The sequence below is a fragment of the Bombina bombina genome, chromosome 2 (assembly GCF_027579735.1).
Source record: "Bombina bombina isolate aBomBom1 chromosome 2, aBomBom1.pri, whole genome shotgun sequence".
NCBI classification, from domain to species: domain Eukaryota; kingdom Metazoa; phylum Chordata; class Amphibia; order Anura; family Bombinatoridae; genus Bombina; species Bombina bombina.
In genome coordinates this window covers 141,973,772-142,000,158 of record NC_069500.1, presented here as the reverse complement: position 1 = coordinate 142,000,158, position 26,387 = coordinate 141,973,772, and the positions used below count along the sequence as shown (strand labels likewise).

The 26,387-nt window shown below is 40.5% G+C and overlaps 1 protein-coding gene across 1 annotated transcript in view; it reads left to right on the top strand.

Annotated features, from left to right (window-relative positions):
• CDC20B (cell division cycle 20B) overlaps positions 1–2,956 on the top strand; it is a 129,654-nt gene extending 126,698 nt beyond the window's left edge. The window contains exon 11 of the mRNA XM_053699688.1: positions 2,853–2,956. Within this exon, the coding sequence (XP_053555663.1) occupies positions 2,853–2,956 (104 nt within the window). The remainder of the gene's footprint in view (positions 1–2,852) is intronic.
• The last annotated feature ends 23,431 nt before the right edge of the window (positions 2,957–26,387 follow it).

Here is a 26,387-nt window from a genome sequence, read left to right as displayed (position 1 = left end):
CATTATTTTTAAAGCTTTGAAATGAAGACTTTAAATGCTAAACAGCATTATAAGCCTAATAAAATAATCACACAATACAGAATATATAATTAAACTAAGTTAAATGAACAAAAACATTTGCTAAACAGCATTATAAACCTAATAAAATAATCACACAACACAGACTTCACTTGCATTTTTCAGCAAACAGTTCTTTCTATGCATTCCAATCTGGACTGATTTATAGACAGGAAGATCTTGTTCCTTTGAAATCTGCTCGATAGCTCAGGTCTGGTTAAACTGATTAATTTAATCTTGCTTGGCTTTGCTGCAACACAAGCGGACAGCTCCACCTACTGGCTATTTTAATAAATGCACTGCTTCTCAATGCTTTTCAATAGCAGTCACATGACTGGAAAAAAAGGTTGTTATTCTGAAACGGTGTAAATTGAACCTTTGTAAAACGAGGGCCACCTGTATTTGCTTCTTCGGAAGCAGTTTTTGGTAGAAAAGTTCTTCAGGCAGCTGTTTCAGTTTGATTCTTCTGCTTCTGATTTAAGTTTTTTCTTTTCAATTATAAGACTAAACTTATGTTTTGGGTTGTGGATTAATTTTTTTCAGCGGAAAATGGCTGTTTTAATTTTTATCCCTCCCTCTCTAGTGACTCTTGCGTGGAGTTCCACTTCTTGGGTATTGCTATCCCATACGTCACTAGCTCATGGACTCTTGCCAATTTCATGAAAGAAAACATAATTTATGTAAGAACTTACCTGATAAATTAATTTCTTTCATGTTGGCAAGAGTCCATGAGGCCCACCCTTTTTATGGTGGTTATGATTTTTTTGTATAAAGCACAATTATTTCCATATTCCTTTGTTGATGCTTTTTACTCCTTTCTTAACACCCCACTACTTGGCTATTCGTTAAACTGAATTGTGGGTGTGGTGAGGGGTGTATTTATAGGCATTTTGAGGTTTGGGAAACTTTGCCCCTCCTGGTAGGATTGTATATCCCATACATCACTAGCTCATGGACTCTTGCCAATATGAAAGAAATTAATTTATCAGGTAAGTTCTTACATAAATTATGTGTTTTTTTTTAAAATAAAATAAATGACTACTGAACCAGAACTATGAATATTTGTATAGACAGTGAGGTATATTAAATGATGGCATTACAACAAATAAAAAGGGTAAATACGTTCTTCTTTATAATATAATTGTAAATGTTATGTCATTTATTATTAAAGTGACATATTTCCCATATGCTAAATAACTTGAAAGTGATGCAGTATAACTGTTAAAAGCTGACAAGAAAATATCACCTGAACATCTGTATGTAAAAAAGGAAGATATTTTACCTCAATTTATTTCAGCTTACTATAATAAGTGCTCTGTGAAAAGGTATTATTCAGCTACTTCCAATAAGCTTCATCAGTGCTGATGTCACACTTTGGTTTACTGTGATCTCATGAGATTTCACTGAAAATGTACACTTCCTTAAACTGAGGAGAGAAATAACTTGATTGTGCCTTCACATGCCAGTTCCATGCTCCCTTCCAAGTCCTGGGACTAGCATCCTGATTGGCTGCTAAATTTCCATTGAAATGGGATGTGGCTACTGAGAAAATTTTGGGGTAAAATATCTTTCTTTTTTTTTAGATATTTCAGGTGATATTTTCTAGTTAGCTTTTTACAACTATGCTTTACTTTCAAGTGCTTCAACATTTGGGTATCATGTCCCTTTAATATATAAAGTATAATATTTTAAAGTTTACTTTTTGAAGATGATATTTTATCAAATACCTTCTTACCAACAGCTATTAACCATTTACAATGCAAATAAGTCCAAGAATATTTCTGTTTAATGTCTAATTAATTATTTATGCAACTGCTTTATCAGCTGGGATTTTTTTTTTATGATTCAAAACAATCTTTCCTATGTAATTCTGTTTTCAAATGTACCTTTTTCTTTTTGTGTCCTTGGTGGAAACCTGCCATCTTTTTATAAGGCCATAGAAGAGACATGCATGTGCACTTGCCTTGGGCACTATGTGGCAGCGCTCCATATAGCAATGTTTTATTCAGATGATCAGCAAAGCTTTAGAGTACAGTAGCTTCAGCTATTCTATGATAAACTAGATGGTGTTTTAAAAAGTGCATTTATCTTTGAATATTAAACGCCCAAACAATGGGCTCCATTTTTCAAGCTGCTAAGGCATGAGCGATCCTGTGGCAGATAGTTGCCAGCTCCAAGATTGCTGATTTATTATAACCCCAGACTAGTCTGACCAAGATGATTGACAGCCCCTGCTCTCCCATGACTGGTCACTCTCACAATCAACGGTGGGCAGATTCCCTTATTAGGAACTTGTCCATCCACACATTAATAAACGGAGGCCATGTAAAGTAGAAATTAAAGGTATAGCTGTGATTGTTCCCTGTTGTCACTCAGCGCAGGCTGCTGCAGCCAATTTCTACAGGTTGCTTGTAATATTACTACTCTGCTGCAGGCATATAGTCTTCAGGACACATTCACGCTCTTCAGCTTACCTCAGTATACCTTCATAATAAGGGGCCATGTTTCAACAAAGGAGACCTCATGGAATAGGCAAATTTGACCTTAGAAATTGTAAGTTTTTAAAAAAAATAATACACTTTGAATCATGAAAATATCATTTTAAATTCCAATCCCTTTATATGTATAAAATATGCTTTATGATAGTTGTTATGAGAACTGCATCACTTGGCCTAAAAATACCTATTTGTATTCATTAGCCAGATACCTGCCTTAGACTGCACTACAACATAGATTTTTGTTTTCTAAAGGATAGTTTCCATAAATGACAAGAGTGTGTATTTTTGTATTTCCAGAACACAGCGGAAGAGTTTTGCACCTTGCTTTAAGTCCAGACCAGAAAAGAATATTCTCTGCAGCAGCCAATGGAACAGCTTGTATATGGAAAAACAGCCAATGAGAGGACAAACAATAATTGTTTAACTTACTGTTGCATTATTGCTAATATTTATAGTCCTATTATTAATATTTACCATGTTGCAGCTAAATATTTTAAATCTATGTGTAATTAAAAATCTCTCACTAGTTTGTGACTATATTATTGTACTGAAAGCATTACATTTCTCAAATTGTGTAACATTTATTTACTTCATCTTAAGACACACTCGCCTAGAGTTTAGAGTTAGAGTTTTGTCGGTAAAGACCCGCGTAGCTAACGCTGCTTTTTTTCCCAACGCACCCTTAAGACAATGCTGGTATTTAGAGTTGTCTGAGGGGCTGCGTTAGGCACAAAAAAGGGTGCGTTGAGCCGAATGTACCGCCACTTCAACCCTCAATACCAGCGTTGCTTAAGGTAGCGGTAAGCTGGCAAAACGTGCTCGTGCACGATTCCCCCATAGGAAACAATGGGGCATTTTTGGATGAAAAAAAACCTAACACCTGCAAAAAAGCAGCGTTAAGCTCCCAACGCAGCCCCATTGTTTCCTATGGGGAAACACTTTCTAAGTCTGCACCTAACACCCTAACATGAACCCCGAGTCTAAACACCCCTAATCTTACACTCATTAACCCCTAATCAGCCGCCCCCGCTATCGCTGACACCTGCATTATATTATTAACCCCTAATCTGCCGACCGCACATCGCCGCCACCTACATTATTCTTATGAACCCCTAATCTGCTGCCCCTAACATCGCCGACACCTATATTATATTTCTTAACCCCTAATCTGCCCCCCCCCAACGTCGCCGCTACCTAACTACACTTATTAACCCCTAATCGCCGCCACTATAATAAATGTATTAACCCCTAAACCGTCGCACTCCCGCCTCGCAAACCCTATAATAAATAGTATTAACCCCTAATCTGCCCCCCCAACGTCGCCGCCACCACCTAACTTCAAGTATTAACCCCTAATCTGCCGACCGGACCTCGCCGCTACTCTAATAAATGTATTAACCCCTAAAGCTAAGTCTAACCCTAACACCCCCCTAAGTTAAATATAATTTTAATCTAACGAAATAAATTAACTCTTATTAACTAAAGTATTCCTATTTAAAACTAAATAAACCCTAATATAGCTACAATATAACGAATAATTATATTGTAGCTATTTTAGGATTTATATTTATTTTACAGGCAACTTTGTATTTATTTTAACTAGGTACAATAGCGATTAAATAGTTAATAACTATTTAATAGCTACCTAGTTAAAATAATTACAAAATTACCTGTAAAATAAATCCTAACCTAAGTTACAATTAAACCTAGCACTACACTATCAATAAATTAATTAAATAAATTACCTACAATTACATACAATTAAATAAACTAAACTAAATTACAAACCCCCCCCCCCACTAAATTACAAAAAAATAAAAAAAGACTACAAGAATATTAGGCTAATTACACCTACTCTAAGCCCCCTAATAAAATAAAAAAGCCCCCCAAAATAATAAAATTCCCTACCCTATTCTAAATCAAAAAGTAACCAGCTCTTTTACCAGCCCTTAAAAGGGCTTTTTGCGGGGCATGCCCCTAAGTAATCAGCACTTTTGCCTGTAAAAAAAAATACAACCCCCCCAACATTAAAACCCACCACCCACATACCCCTACTCTAACCCAAACCCCCCTTAAATAAACCTAACACTACCCCCCTGAAGATCTCCCTACCTTGAGTCGTCTTCACCCAGCCGGGCACCGATGGACCAAAAGAGGACATCCGGAGCGGCAGAAGTCTTCATCCTATCCGGGCAGAAGAGGACATCCGGACCGGCAGACATCTTCATCCAAGCGGCATCTTCTATCTTCATCCATCCGGAGCGGAGCCATCTTCTTCCAGCCGACGCAGATCCAACCTCTTCAACCGACGCCTACTCGCCGAATGAAGGTTCCTTTAAATTACGTCATCCAAGATGGCGTCCCTCAAATTCCGATTGGCTGATAGGATTCTATCAGCCAATCGGAATTAAGGTAGGAAAAATCTGATTGGCTGATCCAATCAGCCAATCAGATTGAGCTCACATTCTATTGGCTGATCGGAACAGCCAATAGAATGCGAGCTCAATCTGATTTGCTGATTGGATCAGCCAATCGGATTAAACTTGAATCTGATTGGCTGATTTAATCAGCCAATCAGATTTTTCCTACCTTAATTCCGATTGGCTGATAGAATCCTATCAGCCAATCGGAATTCGAGGGACGCCATCTTGGATGACGTCATTTAAAGGAACCTTCATTCGACGAGTAGGCGTCTGTCGAAGAGGATGGATCCGTGTTGGCTGGAAGAAGATGGCTCCGCTCCGCTCCGGATAGATGAAGATAGAAGATGCTGCTTGGATGAAGATGTCTGCCAGTCCGGATGTCCTCTTCTGCCCGGATAGGATGAAGACTTCTGTCGCTCCGGATGTCCTCGTTTGGTCCATCGGTGCCCGGCTGGGTGAAGACGACTCAAGGTAGGGAGATCTTCAGGGGGGTAGTGTTAGGTTTATTTAAGGGGGGTTAGAGTAGGGGTATGTGGGTGGTGGGTTTTGATGTTGGGGGGTTGTATTTTTTTTTACAGGCAAAAGAGCCCTTTTAAGGGCTGGTAAAAGAGCTGGTTACTTTTTAATTTAGAATAGGGTAGGAAATTTTATTATTTTGGGGGGCTTTTTTATTTTATTAGGGGGCTTAGAGTAGGTGTAATTAGTCTAATATTCTTGTAATCTTTTTTTATTTTTTGTAATTTAGTGTTTATTTTTTTTTTGTAATTTAGTTTAGTTTATTTAATTGTTTTATTGATAGTGTAGTGTTAGGTTTAATTGTAACTTAGGTTAGGATTTATTTTACAGGTAATTTTGTAATTATTTTAAGTAGGTAGCTATTAAATAGTTATTAACTATTTAATATCTATTGTACCTAGTTAAAATAAATACAAAGTTGCCTGTAAAATAAATATAAATCCTAAAATAGCTACAATATAATTATTCGTTATATTGTAGCTATATTAGGGCTTATTTTACAGGTAAGTATTTAGTTTTAAATAGGAATACTTTAGTTAATAAGAGTTAATTTATTTTGTTAGATTAAAATTATATTTAATTTAGGGGGGTGTTAGGGTTAGGGTTAGACTTAGCTTTAGGGGTTAATACATTTATTAGAGTAGCGGCGAGGTCCGGTCGGCAGATTAGGGGTTAATACTTGAAGTTAGGTGGCGGCGACGTTGGGGGGGGGGGCAGATTAGCGGTTAATACTATTTATTATAGGGTTTGCGAGGCGGGAGTGCGGCGGTTTAGGGGTTAATACATTTATTATAGTGGCGGCGAGGTCCGGTCGGCAGATTAGGGGTTAATAAGTGTAGTTAGGTAGTGGCAACGTTGGGGGGGGGCAGATTAGGGGTTAATAAATATAATATAAGTGTCAGCGATGTTAGGGGCAGCAGATTAGGGGTTCATAGGGATACTGTAGGTGGCGGCGATGTGCGGTCGGCAGATTAGGGGTTAAAAAAATGTATTATAGTGGGGGGACCTCGGTTTAGGGGTACATAGGTAGTTTATGGGTGTTAGTGTACTTTAGAGCACTGTAGTTAAGAGCTTTATAAACCGGCGTTAGCCCATAAAGCTCTTAACTACAGCCTTTCCATGGGCGGTAGGAGTCTTGTCGGTAGAGGGTCTACCACTCACTTCAGCCAAGACTCTAAATACCAGCGTTAGGAAGATCCCATTGACAAGATAGGATACGCAAGTGGCGTAAGGGGATCTGCGGTATGGAAAAGTCGCGGCTTGAAAGGGAGCGGTAGACCCTTTCCTGCCTGACTCTAAATACCAGCGGGCAGCCAAAAGCAGCGTTAGGACCCCTTAACGCTGCTTTTGACGGCTAAAGCAGAACTCTAAATCTAGGCGACTGTGCTTTTCAGTACCATTAAGGAATTTAGATGTAATTAAAAAATGTAATTAAAGGGACAGTCTACTCCAGAATTTTTTATTGTTTAGAGCTGCAGAATTTGTTGGCATTCTACAAATACCTGATGATAATAATAATAATAATTGTTTAAAAAGATAGATAATCCCTTTATTACCCATTCCCCAGTTTGGCATAACCAACACAGTTATATTAATATACGTTTTACTTCTGTGATTACCTTGTATCTAAGCCTCTTCAGACTGCCTCATTATTTCAGTTCTTTTGATAGACTTGCATTTTAGCCAATCAGTGCCCTCTCATAAGTAACTCCACAGGAGTGAGCACAATGTTATCTATAGGGCACACATGAACTAACTCCCTCTAGCTGTGAAAAACTGTTAAATCCAATTAAATAAGAGGCGGCCTTCAAGGGCTTAGAAATTGAATCTGAATTATGAAAGTTTAATTTTCACTAGACTTTCCCTTTAAGCTATGAACTGTTAATCATTCTTAAAGGGACATTAAACACTAACAAATGCTAGATAGAATGATGCATTTAAAGAAAATATTAGTCTGAGAATAACATGTAGATGTATTTTTTTAAAGTTTAAGTAGTTGTTTACATATTGACAGATTGTTTAGTGTCTATAAAACAATGTAAGCTGTCATGTTGTAACTTGGGTTAAGTTCTCTCCTGTGGCCATTTAGGGGCAGTTATAAATAGGTCACTAGAGTGTGCAGCCAATGGCCCCTATTTATCAAGGTCTAGCGGACCTGATCTGACAGTGCGGATCAGGTCCGCCAGACCTCGCTGAATACGGCGAGCTATACGCTCGCCGTATTCAGCATTGCATCAGCAGCTCACAAGAGCTGCTGGTGCAACGCCGCCCCCTGCAGACTCGCGGCCAATCGGCCGCCAGCAGGGGGGGGTGTCAATCAACCCGATCGTACTCGATCGGGTTGATTTCCGGCGATGTCTGTCCGCCTGCTCAGAGCAGGCGGACAGTGTTATGGAGCAGCGGTCTTTGTGACCGCCAGAAACACAGGGCATCAGCTCCATTCGGAGCTTGATAGATAGGCCCCATAGGCTGTGTGTAATATAACAGTGTTCTGCACTTCCATTTCTAACAGGAACTGAAATGCTCACAATTTCAGAATGGAATTACGGGAAAAGGAGACAAAATAAATAGTGAAAGTATAATGTAGAGTGTTTTTTTATATATAATTTATCATTTTATATTACCATCTCAAAGTGTTTAATGTCCCTTTAAAGTATGTTTAACTATGTGTTTAACATTGCAGTTACACAACTGTGCTAAGTAAACTCTAGAGTAGTAATGAACTACTAGGTGAACGCACCTGGAGAGCCAAATTTGACTTTCATGGCCATCTAAACAAAGTAGACAGTTTCTTAATATAGTCACGTTTACTCAGAGAGGCTCCTGTCTGGCTGCTAAGGTGATGATTTTTTTCAGTTCACTGCTTTAAAAATTTTTTTTTCTTAATTGCGTATGCTATAAATTTGGCTGTAAGGTGAGATGAACCACCAAGCACAAATGTACAGAAAATGCTTTGGCACAAGAGATGGACGATGACCCCTGAATACAAGATGTGTTTTTTTATAAGGGTTTTTTATTCATTTATTTATATATAACATTTTAGGCAGAGATCGTTATTTCATAATCAACAAATAAGCACTGGCTGAGGATATGTTAATGTTTGTAATAAAACATAATGTAATATGTTAATGTTTATGCAAATGTTTTTTGGTTATTTCCGAATGCCAACATCCCATATGTTTGGAAAAATAAAATAGCTGTATATATGTAAAACATTGGGAGGTATTATAGTATCCTATCAAAGGGATATAAAAGTGCAAATGAAAATTCTTTGTTAGCACCAGAGCAGCAAAGCACTACTAGGAACAAGCTGAACACATCTAGTGAGCCAATGAAGATAGGCATGTATGCATATCCACCAATCACCAGCTAGATACTTGTAGCACATTGCTGCTTCTTAGCCTACTTAGGTATGCTTTTCAATAAAGCATAGAAAAAAAGTCATTTTGACAATTCAAGTTAAATGGATATTAACCACACTTTTTCTCTGTTATGATTCAGATAGAGCATGCAATTTTAAGCAACCTTCATTTCACCACATTTAGCCATCAAGCAGCAAGCGCTACCCAGGTTCTGAACCAAAAATGGGCTGCCTCCTAAGCTTACATTTCTGCTTTAAAAATAAAGATACCAAGAGAACAAAGAAAAATTGATAATAGGAGTAAATTAGAAAGTTGCTTAAAATTGCCTGCTCTATTTGAATCATGAAAGAAAGAAAAAAATGAGGTTACGTTTTCAACTCTTAGCCAATAGCCATGCGGTAAATCCGGCTCCCATGGGCGCCAAGCTGGATTTACCGCACGGCTATTGGCTAAGAGGTGAAAACGTCACCTCTTAGCAAAATAATTTTTTAGCCGTGGGCTGCTGTAGCAGCTAAAAACGGCTATCGATTGAATCAAATAAAGGAGCTTTCTAATTGTGTGCAGACAAGGTTCTCAGCAAAAGAAATCTACCTTTAATGTTTAAATCTACCTTCATTGTAAAATAAAGCAGGGTTTACCAGAAACCATCTCGCCTCTAGGGTTACAATAGAGCCCCATACAGCTACTGTTATGCTTTGCAGGTGCCCAGAAACATTGGATTCGCAAGAAAAACATTGATGCTGTTTACTCACCATCTTGTTTGGAAGTTTGATATGGCATATTCCCAGAAATATACCCAACAAAAAAAATTCTACCAGGGGGCTGTTATCTAACCTAGGTGTGATCTATCATATTCCTGGCATAAGAGGGCTATAAAAGAGCAAAGTATGTAATCATGGTGTGTGGATGTGATATAATATCATATATAGTATTCTACCTTAGCATACAGACGAAATGCGTCAGCTCTCTTTAAAGGACCAGTACATTTTTCTAAATGTAGTTGGTTTTTTTTATTGCTATCTTAAAAAATTTGCATGAATATTGAGCTAAACTGTTTTTTTCAATAATTTATTTAAAAAAAACTCCTATTTTACCGTTTTTGTTTCACGGTCTTTCCATGTAAACTCCACCCCTTCAAAAATCCCCTTCACGCTCATTTAAAATCCAACCTATGAAACATGTTTGTTTTGAATATCTAATTAGGCTGTGCTCATTCCCGAGCGCATGCGCAAGTGAATTCACAGTGGCACCAAAAAAGCAAATATATAAATAGAAGCAGTCTCTGGCAATGAGCAAATTGCTAAACTGATGGGACTGCAGAGCGGCAAAACTGCTTCGAGTAAAACAAGTCAAACAACAGATCTGATTCCGATCTTCAATTACGGTACAAGTGCGCAACTGCGCATGCGCAAAACCGCTTCAAGTAAGTGACATGTAATCACAGTTCACTTACAGTACAAGTGCGCAACTGTGAGTCGCGCGTAGCCGCCGTCCTATCCGGATAGTGTGAACCGATAAGACTGCTTGCAAAGCAAAAAAGGGGTTTGGAAAAAAAAAAATTTAAAGCCAAATTAAAACAAAAGTATACAAATAAAATAATAACATGCATTTAAAAAAAAAAGAAGTTTTTAACACAATTAAGTAAAAAAGATAAGCAAATTTAAAAGTTTACTGGTCCTTTAATGGACATTGGGACTTTTCATTGCACACACGTTCATGTAATTTTATTTATATTTGTAAGTAAATGTTGTTTTATTGAACTCCCAAATATTTATAATTATTGGTACCACATGCCAGCCATAGCAAGTTGACCTCTTCCTCTGACCACCCTGTATGTCGAACTGTTTTAGCGAAATGCACAGGAGCAGTGTACTTTGGATTAGAGATCAGGGCATATTGGTAAGTACATGGTATTACTTATAAAGGCAAAAATTATTTAATGTGCTACTTGACTGATTTGAAGGGGGTGAAGCAAACAAGCAAGTTATTTTCTGCATGGGATGATAGCTCCATCCCCACCACTACATGGAAATATTTTAATCCTGTTAAAATTAGCACACAATAATATACATATTTGAACTGACTGGATTGGTTTTACTAGTGCTTTTTTTTTTTTTTTTTAATTTTAAAGTTTTTTTATTGATCATTGTAAAGTAACAGAAAACGTCATTTGGGAGACACAGCTCCCATACAATGCGATTAGTAATATTTACAGGTTTTATATAGATAACATAACATCGATCTATAACTACTTCCAAGTTCAAACTGATTTAGCTATTTCAGCCCTAAGCAGAATAACAAAAAAAAAAAAAAAAAAAAAAAAAAAGCAAAAACATAAAGAAGCAAAAAGGAACGACAGAAAAAACCTTGCAAAGAAAGATTACTCCTCTTTTAATTCTAAACTAATTCGATTATTCTTATATAAGATCGTCTACAGAAACTTGTTATGTTCCTATCTAAATACCTCAGCTGTTCAATCTCTTCAAGGTGTGTTATTTACCACTTCTAGCTATTTCTGGGGTACCCCCTTACTCTTACTACATATGTCTGAGCGAATTTCTAATAAATGAGATTATTCTGCTGGTTCCTAATTCTGAGCAGTTACTATTCCTTGTTATGGGTGACAAACAATCCAACCTATACTGAGGGCTAGGAATTATCCATGTCAAGTGGGAGGGAGGTGGGGGAGGGAGAAGAAAAAAAAAAAAAAAAAAAAAAAAAGGGGGGGGGGGGGAGAGAAGGAAAAAAGTAGTGGGATAAAGATAGAAGACCAACCATTCCCTTCTTTCCTAACATAGCCAGCTTCTAGGAAACCGACTCCGTTCTATTTGTTGTTGGAACCAAGAGGAACTACTAGTGCTTTTTAATTACAATGTGATATCATATATACCTGATACAGACGTGGCAGAATTTATTGGTACCCTTGCATTTTAAGAGAGAAACACAAAAAAGCTTGACTGCAGTTTGCCAAAATGCATGTTGAAAGCCACAATTCTTTAGAGAGAATGTCTTTTGGACAGAACATTAACAAATGTAGAGTTTATTTTGGCAAATCACAACAACTACATTTTTACAGAAGGAAAAAATAAACTTTTAAAGCAAACAAAAACATCCATGCCGTGAAACATAGAGGAGGCTCAGTGATGTTTTTTTTTTTTTTTTTGCTGCCTCTGGCACTGGGTGCCTAGAATTTGTGCAGGGCACAATGAAATCAAAAGACTATCAAGTCATTTTGAGCAAAACTTACTGTCTAGTGTCAGAAAGCTGTGTCTAAATTGCAGGTCATTGGTCCTCCAGGATAATCACCATAGACATACCTCAAAAAGCTCTGAAAAATGGATGAGAAGACAACATTGGACCGTTCTGAAGTGGCCACTGGCTTTCTATGAGTCTAGAACTGAATCCCATCGATCATCTGTGGAAAGAGCTTAAATGCAGTTTGGAAAAGGCACCCATCAAACCTGATAGAACTGGAGCAGTTTTCTCAAGAATAGTGTGCCAAAAAAAGGCTGTGCTACAAAATAATACATTTGTCCGTGCCATTCTCATTTGTTTTACTGTTTAAAGTAATACGTAAAGTCAGAAGTGAAGTTCATGTTTTATTACATTTGAAATAAAGAATGGTGGATACCAAATATGTTTGTTGATTTTTACTTTGTTCAGAGAAAATTGTGCCTTTTACTAAAAAAGTTAAAGGGTACCAATACTTTCGGCCACATCTGTATACAGTGAGTGCCTGGGAGCTGTGCATCTTGTCTGGGGGTCTTAGTAGGTGCATTCTCTTCCCATTCATGCAATGGTCTTATAATCTGATGGGGCATATAACATTCCCTAATAAGGGAGCGAGTATGGGTGTTGTGACATTTGTGCTGGGGTGTGATGTAGCATATATAGAATGAGGGATTCCTCTAAATGATCTCACCACAATAGATTCCACTCATCCTATATTAACCCCTATATACAAAAAGAAACTTAAGTCAAAATTAGTTTGAGTAAAAAAAGTTTTTCCAATCCAAAGTCTAATGGATTGGAATGGTTCCTGTGTGCAATAGAAACATACTACATGTCTTGAAAGTGCCATACCTCCCAACACTAAATAGTTTAATAATGAAACATGAAGGCTTAGGAGTGTAGTCTCCATGGTATAGAGGGAAAGTTTATGCTCTTTGGGGGTTTGGGTGAGCATACCTCAAATGGAATCTGGATGTTCATGTGTTGCATTTTTTTTTAAATCTGGGCATTCCTGGACAAGTTTGGCCAGTGTTTGGTTGATCTCAGTTTACTTTTAGAGAAACAAAGGCATAATTAAGGAGAAGGTTGGATAGCTTTGAATTTAGTGATGATTAAATAACAAGACTAGAGTGGTAAAGGTATGTATTTAGTAAACCACTGAACACATAAATTCCAGTTCTAGATCTGAAGACTATTTAGGTATGGAAGTTCTAGTTCTATATTTTACTTTTGTAATCTATATAGTTCCATAGACAATTAATATTAACAAATTGACTACTCAAATTGAATGAGTCAGTATTACAGCTCTGAAATAATTTGATTTATTTAGATATTGGAAAGCAGCATATACCCTTTAACTGTATGTGTTTGATTATGGTCCACCTCAAACTGTCAGCCTTCAATAGGTGTCTATGCTTAAAGTGTAGGACTAATGGGGTAGTTAGATCCCCCGCTTTTACAATTAATAGATGTTCTTTTATACATTATCTAACCTCCCTAATCGTGAGCCCTATATACTGCAACCTGCAGTCCATACAAGTAAGGAGGTGGACCACGTACAGACACCTTCAATTCATACTAGCCTTATGTTTGAATTCCTGTCCAGTTCGTGTGCTCACAAATGTATTCACTGGGTCCAGGTATTCATATGCTTTGCATGCAGAATACCCACATCTAAAGACCCCTTTATGTATCAACCATGAACTCTATTGCTGTGGTTTGATACTCAATTGAGTGGGGGAAATCATATTACCTATCGTTGCCCCTCACTTATAAGAACATCTACAACCACTTTTTATTACCTCAGTGAAATCATCATCAGCTATTAAAAGTTTGAAGTGTTTTCTTACTATATTACATATTTGATCATATTGTTGACTGTGGGCCAGATTACGAGTGGAGCGATATCGCTAGCAGGAGGAGCGTAAACACGATTGTGAGATTGTGGTGTTCTTTAAACTCAAATCCATATTACAAGTGGCGCGCTGTTTAAATTACAGCAAATTTGTTTGAATTTGCGGTAATTTATGCTCCCCAAAGTTTTAGCTTATAATAAAGCATTTGACTCACACAACAAACTAGGTCATTGGGGCCGAATTATCAAGCTCCAAATGAATAGTAGTTATGAAGCAGCAGTCTAAAGACTGCTGCTCTATAACTGGTCCGCCTGCCCTGAGGCCGCGGACATCAATCTGCCCGATCCTATACGATCGGGCTGATTGACACCCCTTGCTAGCGGCCGCAAATCTGCAGGGGGCGGCATTGCACAAGCAGTTCACGGTGAACATGGTAAATTGGCCCCTAGATCTGAAATGGCTTGTTCTAGATTCAAGAATAACTTGAGGGGCATTAAGCACTTTAAAATTGTAATATAAATTGTTTAATTATGTATGATAACATTTTGCAGTATATTTTCATGATTTATTTTTCCTCCTTTTCCTGTAATTTAATCTTGGAAATTGGGAGTTCCCCAATTCTGAGAATTGCAAGTGCACACTGCAGACAACTCAAGCCTAATTTTGCTATACATCTGTCCCTAATTGGCCTCAGAAGAGGTAACCAGATAAAGAATGGCAAGGCAAAGCATCTGTTACTAACAAAATGACGCCTCCAATTAAAGCAAAATAACAGGTGAAATTTGGCTAATAACTGCGGCAATTAAAACATTAAACTGATATGGTAATTTATTGCAAGACTTGTAATTACATGCGGCTAGATTTAGAGTTTTGCGTTAGAAGGGGTGCGTTAGCTACACAGGTTTTTTTCCCCCCGCACCTTTTAAATACAGCTGTTATTTAGAGTTTACAGAATGGCTGCGTTAGGCTCCAAAAAGGGAGCGTAGCGCATAATTTACCGCCACTGCAACTCTCAATACCAGCGGTGCTTATGGACGCGGCCAGCTTCAAAAACGTGCTCGTGCACGATTCCCCCATAGGAAACAATGGGGCCATTTGAGCTGAAAAAAACCTAACACCTGCAAAAAAGCAGCGTTCAGCTCCTAACGCAGCCCCATTGTTTCCTAAGGGGAAACACTCTCTAAGTCTGCACCTAACACCCTAACATGTACCCCGAGTCTAAACACCCCTAACCTTACACTTATTAACCCCTAATCTGCCGCCCCCGCTATCGCTGACCCCAGGGCCGGACTGGGACCAAAATAAGGCCCAGGCATTTTAGGGCAATGAGGCCCCCCCTTCGCTCACCATTTCTTATTTAACCATACTTTAGGTAGGGTGTCCGACTTCAGCTGGTGCAGCAAAAACCTAGAAACTGTTTTCTCAGTTGAGGCATGATACATATTAAATAATTGTTACCTAAATATGTTTTTTTTCAATATAACATGTTTGTAGAATATCTTCTCTATAGCATACATGTCTGAGTGAAGCCATAGCTAAAGTGACATTCCACTAAACCAAAAATTTCTCTTTACACAAAAAAATATTTGCACAAATAAAAAAGTAAAGAGTAGACAATTTAAACAGTATTTTATACTGCATGGAATAGAGTTTCTTGGGCCTAGTTAGCGTAAATATTTCCTTGTAAACAATCTTATACATAATATAAATTATATGTCCATTTAACTTGGAATAGGACAGCATAACTTCTTGAAAGATTGTACAGATTGGGCTCAGTGGCAGCTGGTGGGTTTTGAAGATGGTAGGGCGCTGAGACCAACCAGGACCCCCACCTTCTATGCCCCTCCCCCATAATTTTTGTTATTGCCATATAGAGATTTTTTTTTCTCTCAGTTACACACACATACACACAAATAACTAATAAAACACATATAACTCATAAAAAAACATACAGCTATGGAAATAAGACTGTAAAGGCAGCCCCAGATGCAGTAATTATGAAGGAGGGGCTTTTGACCCCAGGACAGGCCAGAGCAGGGATAGGTGGTTGGTAGGTTGGGGGGTGGAGCCAGAGTAGTGTAAGCAAGGTGAGACAGGAAGTTAAGGTTCTCTTCATTTCCGGACCTGTTAGGTACAACATCAGCTAGCTGAGTTACCTATGGAGAATCTGGGTGAGCTGTTGGCGGCGGCGGCGGCCTTGTCTAGGGAGCGTGGTGCTGGCTGGTTGCTGGAGCAACTTAAGGAGGCTGGGGCCCTTCCAGAAGTGGGCATTGGTGCCGGACAGAAAGAGAGGCCAGTCAGAAAATCCAGGGCACCAGTTCGGCTGAGCCCTGAAGTCGCAGTCCGGCAGTCTCGTGGAGCCCAGGGTGGAGGTCCTCGCAGGGCGGCTGGACGGCCAAGGAAGGCAGCAGGGAAGTCGGGCATAGACGCAGGCTGCATGGTTAGCCGTGAGTTACAGGAGAGAGGAGGAGTGTCACTGCCTTGTCCCGTTGCGGCATCGCTGATGGTGGAGGGCGGCCAGGTGAATGACCAGCAGTGGGGGATGTCCGGAGGCCGTTCTTTGGAGGAAGCAGCTGTGCAGGGTCAGGGTAAGGCTCATTTTGGTGGGGGTGGTTGCTCCTGAGGGGAACTTGGGCTGTTGTGTTCAGGTGTGTGGCGGTAGCCATTGCTTAAGATTAAAAAAAAAAAAAAAAACCCTGTGGAGTTTGCGCGCGTTTTTTCTTGGAGGAGGGGGTGGGTATGGATGTTTGCCCCTTGTGTAAGGTCGGGTGGGCCCTGTTATTATATTAGTCTTTATGCTCCCCATCTTTTTAAATAATATATTTCCTGTTTTTTGTTCCTTCATTTGGCATTGTGTGTTGGTTCCCGGTCCCCCCCCCCCTTTTTCTCCCCTTTTTCAACCCCCTTTTATTGGTGCTATCCTTTTTCTTCCCTATTCCCAATTTTCTGTCTGATATATTAAATTAAAATAATAAAAAAAAAAAAAAAAGTGCTGTTCCTCATTTGTCCAGCAGGTGTCTCCCCTGGTTAATTTTTCCTTTCCTTGTCTTATTTTGTTCCATTCTTTTCCCTTGTATGTGTGTGCATGTTTGGGTCCCTGGTCCAGGAGTTGTTAATTCCTTCATATTTTCTATTTTGCTTAGTAGCATAGGTCCAGGGTTTTAATGGGGGGGGGGGGGGTTTAGCCCATGAGTTGCATTGTTAAATGTTTTCATACCATGTTGTTTGGGTATTTTAGGTACCATTTGGGGGGGTCCCCATGCATTCGACTCATTTCATTTCCCCTCCCCCCCCCCCTTTTTTAAAAAATAATAAATAAATTAAAAAAAAAATATATATATATATATATATATATATATAAAAAAAAATATATATATATATATATATATATATATATATATATATATATATATATATATATAAAAAAAAATAATTAATAAAATGTTATGAAATTATAATATAAAAAATAAATAAATAAATAAATAAAATAATTATAAAAATTTAATATTATTTTGAAATGAAATGTGTCCTATGTTGTTCGTGTGTTTCCACCCCCCCCCCTCTCTCCTTCCTTGTCCTGGGGAGTTGCTGTAGTGTCTTATGCACTAACATTTTTTCTTTTCTTAAGTAGTGGAGCCGGTTATTACTAGTAGTGGTCCGGTTGTGACCGAAGATGGGCTGAACTGTCGTGGTAGTGTCAGGGAGCATGACGGTGACTCCATCAACTTGGAGGACGTTTTAAGTGATTTTGAGGAGGACCCGGGCGTGGGCCCATCATCAGGAGCTACGGCGGCTGGCCAGGTAGGAGGGTTGGATACTTTGGCGCAGCTTTTACGTTGTTTATCCCCGCAATTGCCCAGGCATGGGGGGCAGCAGAACTTTAGGCAGCCAGGTGTTACGGCCGCTTCCGGCCGGGATACGCCGGCAGGTGGGCTTGGTGGCAGAAGACAGGTGGTGCTAGCATCTAATCTTTCGTTGCAGGAGGACAGGAACAGCCGAGCAGCGGTTTCATCACGGGATGCTGGTGCCGATTACAGGCGGGGTCGTTCACGTTCGCCGCTGCCTAGAAGGAGGGAGGTTGAGACACGTTCATCGCCTACAAGGGCCAGATTGGACAGATCCCCTCGCGGGAGGAGTAGAGAACGGAGGCGGTGTGCTGATACCAGGAGGAGGTCGCTTTTACGGAGGAGGCGTTCGGTGGGCAGAGACAATCGCCGCCAGACGGCTAGGCCAATGGCGTCGCCACCAGTGGTATCCACGGCTTCCGCTACAGGACCTGGGACGGCGCCTTGTGGAGCAGGTGAGGTGCTGGGTGTGGGGACGCCCATTGGGCCGGGCGGGAGTATAGATAAGCAGCAAGTTTTATTACAAGGTTTGAAAGAATTGATTGCGAGTTTTGAGAGGAAGGATACTCCTTCAGGAAGTCAAGGGGCGGGGGGAGCGTGGGCCCTTCCGGCCTCAGGGGAGGTGGAGTCGCAGCCAAAGGTTTTGACGGTGGGCCAGACGGGCGGTACCCCGGCCTTAGGGACGGTTAGCGTAACGGGTGGCGTCAGGGTATCTGAGGAAGCTTTTCAGCGTCCTTGCCTTTGTTCTATTGGCCCTCTGGGGCTACACTTGCAATCGGAGGTTAAGGAAAAGATCTGGAAGCGCGAGTTTTTGGAGATCTTTTCTTTGCTTCCGGTTGATCAGTTTGTTGACTTTAAGGATGACCCTAAGGGGGATGCGGGCAAGAAAGAGGAGGATGAGAGGAAAAAGAGATATCGAAGGTTACCAAAAACTCTGAGTAATTGGTCCAGGTCCTTTTGTATCCTGGCTAGTGTTATTACAGAGAGGTCCTGGAGCAAGGTTCAGCTCTTTTTTGTTATTACGATGAGATTTCCTCGGCTTACCGTACGTATGGCGGGTTAGCATGGTGGCGGTATGATGAACAATTTCGTCAGCGGCTTGCCGTGCGGCCCGCCATGCGTTGGGACGATAGAGATATGGGTATCTGGCTTGAGATCATGACCCCTCTACGTTCGGGGCAGTCCTTTCGAATCGGGGGGGCCGCTTTTGCCGGCGGCGCTGGTGCCAGTACCGCTGTCTCCGGTAGGAAGGGGTTATGCTTCCAATATAACGAGAGTCAATGCCGTTTTGGTCTCTCATGTAAATACAAACATGAGTGTTCAGGGTGCGGGGGTGTACACTCCTATGCCAAATGTTTCAAGAGAGGTCGGGCGGGCGCACGCCCAGGTGAAATGGTTATACAGGGCCAAGACGCCAGTGAACATAGGAAAGATGGTGCCTTGGCTAAGGCAATACGCTAAGGTTCGGGGAAAAGCAGGTGCTGCTGAGCTGTTGCTTACTGGTTTCAGCTCGGGTTTTTGGATACCGTTCCTGCCGGGGGAGGGCCCCCGTTTTTTGGGTAACTTGAAATCAGCCAGGGCCCACCCGGAAATCATTCGGGAAAAATTGGCTAAGGAGGTTTCTTTGGGCCGCATGGCGGGTCCATTTACCGATTTGCCCATTCCCGATTTGCGTATTTCTCCACTAGGGGTCGTGCCTAAAAAAGGCCAAGGCCAGTTCCGGATGATCCACCACTTGTCCTACCCTAAAGGATCATCCGTGAACGATGGCATCGATCCTGAATTGTCAGCGGTCTCTTATTCTTCTTTTGACTCAGCGGTGTGTTTGGTTCGGGAAGCTGGCAGAGGGGCGCTTTTAGCGAAGGTTGACGTTGAGTCGGCATTTCGTTTGTTACCGGTACATCCTAAATGCCATCATTTGTTGGTTTGTACCTTTGATGATTCCTTTTTTGTTGACCTTTGTTTACCAATGGGATGCTCTATTTCCTGCTCCTACTTTGAGTCTTTTAGTTGTTTTGTTGAGTGGGTTGTTAAGCGTTTATCGGGTTTGAAATCAATTGTCCATTACTTGGACGATTTCTTATTTGTTGGTCCTCCTCAGTCCGAGATTTGCGGCAGGCTTTTGTCAACCTTTATGCAGATTGCAAGGGTTTTTGGTATCCCGATAGCCACTGAGAAGTCAGAGGGTCCGACGTCGGTCTTGTGCTTTTTAGGGATACAGATTGATTCAAACTTAATGGAGTGTAGTCTACCGGAAGAAAAAGTTGTTGATTTAGTCCAAGTTTTACAAATGGCTGTGGGTCGTAATAAGCTGACATTGCGCGAGATGCAGTCCATTGTAGGTAAACTAAATTTTGCATGCAGGATCATTCCTGTCGGCAGAGTTTTTTGCAGGCGGTTGTCCCTTGCGACGGCCGGGGCAACAGAGCCTTACCATCACATTCGAGTGACCAGTTTGATCAGGGAGGACTTGAGGGTTTGGTTGGATTTCCTCCAGGGATACAATGGCAAGTCCATCATTCAGAAGGTAGTGTTGGGGTCAGAGTTGAACCTTTTCACTGATGCTTCTGGTTCCCATGGTTTCGGAGCGTATTTGGGTGGCAGATGGTGCGCCGATGTGTGGCCTGAGTCTTGGATTGAGGCAGGTTTGAATAAAAATTTGGTTTTTCTGGAGCTGTTTCCATTGTTAGTGTCGCTAAAATTGTGGGCACCAGTTTTGAGGGATAGGAAGGTTATTTTCCACTCGGATAATATGGGAGTGGTCATGTCTGTTAACAATTTGTCAGCCTCTTCCCCTCCGGTGGTTTCTTTATTACGCCTGTTTGTTTTGGAGTGTTTGAGATTGAACGTGTGTTTTAGGGCTGTACATGTCCCCGGTTCATCTAATGACATTGCCGATGCTCTCTCACGTCTACAGTGGGACCGTTTCCGGGCCCTTGCCCCAGAAGCTGCTGCCGAAGGGGATTGCTGTCCAGCGGGATTGTGGAAGGCGGTATTCCCAGGTTGATGAGTATGGTGAGGTCGGCATTGGCCAAGAGTACTTGGAGAGCATACGGACAGGTATGGGGTGATTGGCAATTTTTCTTGGAAGCAGGTGGGTATTCTTTTTCAGAAGCCGACTGGTCCCGGGCTTTGATGGAGTGGATGGGTACATGGACCGAGTACCGGGTCTCTAAAGCAGTAGTTCAGAGGCGTTTAGCGGCTCTTGCCTTTTTATGTCAGTTGTTGGGCTTCCAGGATATTACGAAGTCGTTTGTGGTTAGGATGGTCGGACGTAGTTTGTGTAGGGGTCCTATCGGGGTCGACGTGAGGCGGCCAGTCATTTTTTCCGTCCTACAGAAGGTAGTCGGGGTTCTTCCCTCGGTCTGCGCGGATCCGTTCAAAGTTTCATTGTTCCGTGCGGCCTTTGTGTTGGCCTTTTTTGCAGCCTTTCGGGTTTCAGAAATCGTCGCTCCTAACAGATCTGACAGGGGTGGGATCCAAGTGGGGGACGTTGTTGCAGAAGGGCGACAAATTGTAATTTGGCTCCGGCGGTCAAAGACTGATCAGTCGGGAAGAGGCCGTTTAATACGGTTACGGTTTATTGGGGGTCTGTGCTGCCCAGTCGGGGCTGTGAGGGAATTTCTGCAGATTAGGCCGGCTGGTGATGGTCCGTTGTTGATCCACGCGGGGGGTTCGTCGTTGTAAAAATTTCAGTTCGTGGCAGTGTTTCGGAAGGCGTTGACATTAGTGGGCTTTCCCGCTGGTGAATTTAGTTCCCATTAATTCCGGATTGGCGCAGCTACCGAAGCGAGAATGTTAGGTTTGAGTGATGAGATGATACAGGGAATTGGGAGGTGGTCATCGGGAAGGTTTAAGTCATATGTGCGCCAGTACTTAGCTCTATAAGTTTTCTTGTTGTTTTAGGTCCAGTGGAGTGTTGGTTTGTCGGGCATTCTTACATCTACTGGGCACGACGCGCAGCTGCAGCGAAGGAAGATGGTTACCAGCTGGGTTTTTCTTCAGAGGAGGTGGTGATGCGGTGGTTTGGGGTTAGGGGTTTGAAATGGGATCAGGTATTGTTGCAAGTAGTTGATTATTCTAGGTTATTTCGCCCTCCAGGTATTTTGGTAATCCATGCTGGAGGTAACGATTTAGGTTACACGGCACAGAGAGATCTGGTGTCAATGATGAAAAGGGATTTGTTTCGTTTGTGGGACTTATTTCCTCAGCTGTTGGTGGTTTGGTCGGAGTTGGAGCCTAGGGTGGTTTGGAAGGCAGCATGGGATAGTAAGCGGTTGGATACATCTAGGAGGAAGATTAACAGGGTTTTGAGTAGTTTTGTTAGGCAGAGGGGGGGTGTGTCCATACGGCACGTTGAGTTTGAAGGTGAAGCGGGTAGATGTTTTTTCTTAAGAGACGGGGTTCACCTTAATGAGATAGGTCTTCAGCTTTTCAATTTTAACTTGAAGGAAGGGGTTGAAAAGGCCTTGGGTTTTTGGCGGGGCTCGGACAGTGTCCGGGCCAGTGGCGGTGTTCTGGATGTTTAGAACTTTCAGAAGTTATGTGGGTACCTCCTGTGGTTTCAGGAGAGGTTAGCAATATGCTTACTGGTTAAAGTTAGAAGAGCTATTGAGCCCCTACGGGCAGGCACTAATGTTTGTTATTTGGTATCCAATAGCTTTTCAAGTGTTAAACGTTATTTATTTGTTTACATGTTATAATAAATTGGCTGCGGCCTTTTCAACCCCAATTTATGGTGTCATAGCCTTTATTTAATGGGGCTCGGGTTTTTAAGGGAATAGAGTGCCTAACTATGGGGTCAAGGCAGCCCCGGATGCAGTAATTATGAAGGAGGGGCTTTTGACCCCAGGACAGGCCAGAGCAGGGATAGGTGGTTGGTAGGTTGGGGGGTGGAGCCAGAGTAGTGTAAGCAAGGTGAGACAGGAAGTTAAGGTTCTCTTCATTTCCGGACCTGTTAGGTACAACATCAGCTCCCGCCCTCCCTTCCCTGTTTTGTATACGGCAGAGGAGAATTTTGGCGGTGTTCTGGATGTTTAGAACTTCCAGAAGTTATGTGGGTACCTCCTGTGGTTTCAGGAGAGGTTAGCAATATGCTTACTGGTTAAAGTTAGAAGAGCTATTGAGCCCCTACGGGCAGGCACTAATGTTTGTTATTTGGTATCCAATAGCTTTTCAAGTGTTAAACGTTATTTATTTGTTTACATGTTATAATAAATTGGCTGCGGCCTTTTCAACCCCAATTTATGGTGTCATAGCCTTTATTTAATGGGGCTCGGGTTTTTAAGGGAATAGAGTGCCTAACTATGGGGTCAAATAAATTATTTCTTGGGACTTTAAAATATATACTGTCTGAATTTATATTTCATATGGGGTAGGTAGACAGTTTAGAAATATGTCCCTTTTAATTTTGAATATTTTTCATGTGCTGCATAAATATCATCATTTTATTAAAACAAAACTGTATCAGTTGTGCAAAATTTGCACAAGCTTTTCTTATAACTCCTTTTACACATTCACTGATGTTCTTGAGAAACACATTGATCTACTGACACTAAAATTCCTGTAAGCAACTTTTTTCAAATAAACACATATGGAGAATGGTACAAACAATATATTGTACATTATCAAATCTTACATTATGGTAAACTGCAGAAATGCAGCAGTATTTAAGCCACTATAATAAAAATGATAGGAACAGAACACATACCAGTTGTATTATATATAGAGACAGCAACAACTTATCTGCTACAGTTCTCTGCCAGTTTTATTTTACAGATTTCATATATATATATATATATTTATACACACTTAATCTTGTAGTATAAAACTAAGATAACAGAGATAACATAAGTGGTAAATGTCACAATAGGTGTTTTGGACCATAGCAATATACATTATCCCTGCTTTGTGTAGCTTTAAGCCTGGTCAGTTTATAGTTTTATTGCCTTTAGTGTTGCAGCCGCTTGCAGTGGATGTACACAAAGCCATCACTGATTTATGGGTTTGTCCGGTGAACATTTAGACATGTAATAAAGATGGCATTGTCAGAATTTAGAAGCTTACAAAGGTCTTCTGCACGCTGATGCTGTCAGATGCTTGGAAGATCACAGGACCTTCTCCTCCTGGTGTTGCATAAAAAATGATTCCCCCGTGGCCAGCCGTTTCCCCTGCACTTTGGTACTTCCTTCTTATATCAGTTTCTTATGTCATCATCAGCACATGCCCGGGCTGCAGTCACCCGGTCCCCACCAGATAACCAGTGTCCTGCTCTGTGTGTGTTATGGTCCCTTAACATCTAAAAGGTTAATATATTAAGTTTGCATATGGCCATGAGAAGTTATAGCTACAGGATTATTAATGCTAACAAAAAACGAATAGATTGTCTTGTGTGCTCTGCAGCTTGGAAATAAACAGTCTGTTTATTTCCAAGCTGCAGAGCACACAAGACAATCTATTCGTTTTTTTGTTAGCATTAATAATCCTGTAGCTATAACTTCTCATGGCCATATGCAAACTGAATATTAACCCTTTAGATGTTAAGGGACCATACCACATGGGTAGTAGATGGGTTAACTAGAGGAGAGAAGTTACCACAAGTGCAGAAATTGATTTATTTTGGTTTTGTACATAACCGGCAGTTTCCTGCACTGACACGCAGCATCTGGTAACTGCATATACAGACCTGCCGGGTTTGCCTTCATTTGCAAATTATGGAGATACAGAAAATGTTTGTTTTCATCTGGATTCCATGTGCAGTTACCAGATGCTGGGTATCACTGTAGGACACTGTCGGTTGTGTACAATACAAAGTAACTTAAAGGGCCACTAAACCCAATATCTTTCTTTCATGATTCAGATAGAGAATAGAAATTTAAACAACATTACAATTTACTTCTATTATTTATTTTGCTTCATTTTTTAGATATCCTTAGTTGAATAAAAAGCAATGCACATGGTGAGCCAATCACACGAGGCTTCTATGTGCAGCAACCAATCAGCAGCTGCTGAGCATATCTAGATATGCTTTTCTGCAAAGAATATCAAGAGAATAAAACAAATTAGATAATATAAGTAAATTAGAAAGGTGTTTAAAATTGCATTCTCTTTCTAAATCATGAAAGAAAAAATGTGGGTGTCATGTCCCTTTAAGTATATCTCTGCTATATCCGGGAGAAGGTCCTGTGATCAGCGTGCACACTACAAATACCGTTTGTATGTATTTAAATTTTCCCGCCATACCAGAACAAAACACAATTGCTCACAGTCGAATATCATTATTAAAATGGAGAAATAGAGACCTCACCTGTGACGGCTGCCTGGTGCCTTGTGCAGTTAAGCAATCTGTGCGGTTATAGGGGGCGGGGCTAAAGTAAACTGCGGCCCACCGGGCAAATGCCGGAATGCCCTATGGTCAGTCCGGGCCTGGCTGACCCCTGCATTACACTTTTAACCCCTAATCTGCCGCTCCGTACACCGCCGCAACCTACGTTATCCCTATGTACCCCTAATCTGCTGCCCCTAACACCGCCGACCCCTATATTATATGCCGACCCCTATATTATATTTATTAACCCCTAATCTGCCACCCCCAACGTCGCCGCCACCTACCTACAATTATTAACCCCTAATCTGCCGACCGGACCTCACTGCTACTATAATAAAGTTATTAACCCCTAATCCGCCTCACTCCCGCCTCAATAACCCTATAATAAATAGTATTAACCCCTAATCTTCCCTCCCTAACATCACCGACACCTAACTTCAAGTATTAACCCCTAATCTGCCGACCGGACCTCACCGCTACTCTAATAAATTTATTAACCCCTAAAGCTAAGTCTAACCCTAACACTAACACCCCCCTAAGTTAAATATAATTTTTATCTAACGAAATAAATTAACTCTTATTAAATAAATTATTCCTATTTAAAGCTAAATACTTACCTGTAAAATAAACCCTAATATAGCTACAATATAAATTATAATTATATTGTAGCTGTTTTAGGATTTATATTTATTTTACAGGCAACTTTGTATTTATTTTAACCAGGTACAATAGTTATTAAATAGTTAATAACTATTTAATAGCTACCTAGTTAAAATAATTACAAAATTACCTGTAAAATAAATCCTAACCTAAGTTACAATTAAACCTAACACTACACTATCAATAAATTAATTAAATAAAATACCTACAATTATCTACAATTAAACCTAACACTACACTATCAATAAATTAATTACATACAAATACCTACAAATAAATACAATTAAATAAACTAACTAAAGTACAAAAAATAAAAAAAGCTAAGTTACAAAAAATAAAAAAATAATTTACAAACATTATAAAAATATTACAACAATTTTAAGCTAATTACACCTACTCTAAGCCCCCTAATAAAATAACAAAGCCCCCCAAAATAAAAAAATGCCCTACCCTATTCTAAAATACAAATAGAAAAGCTCTTTTACCTTACCAGCCCTTAAAAGGGCCTTTTGCGGGGCATGCCCCAAAGAATTCTGCTCTTTTGCCTGTAAAAAAAAACATACAATACCCCCCCCAACATTACAACCCACCACCCACATACCCCTAATCTAA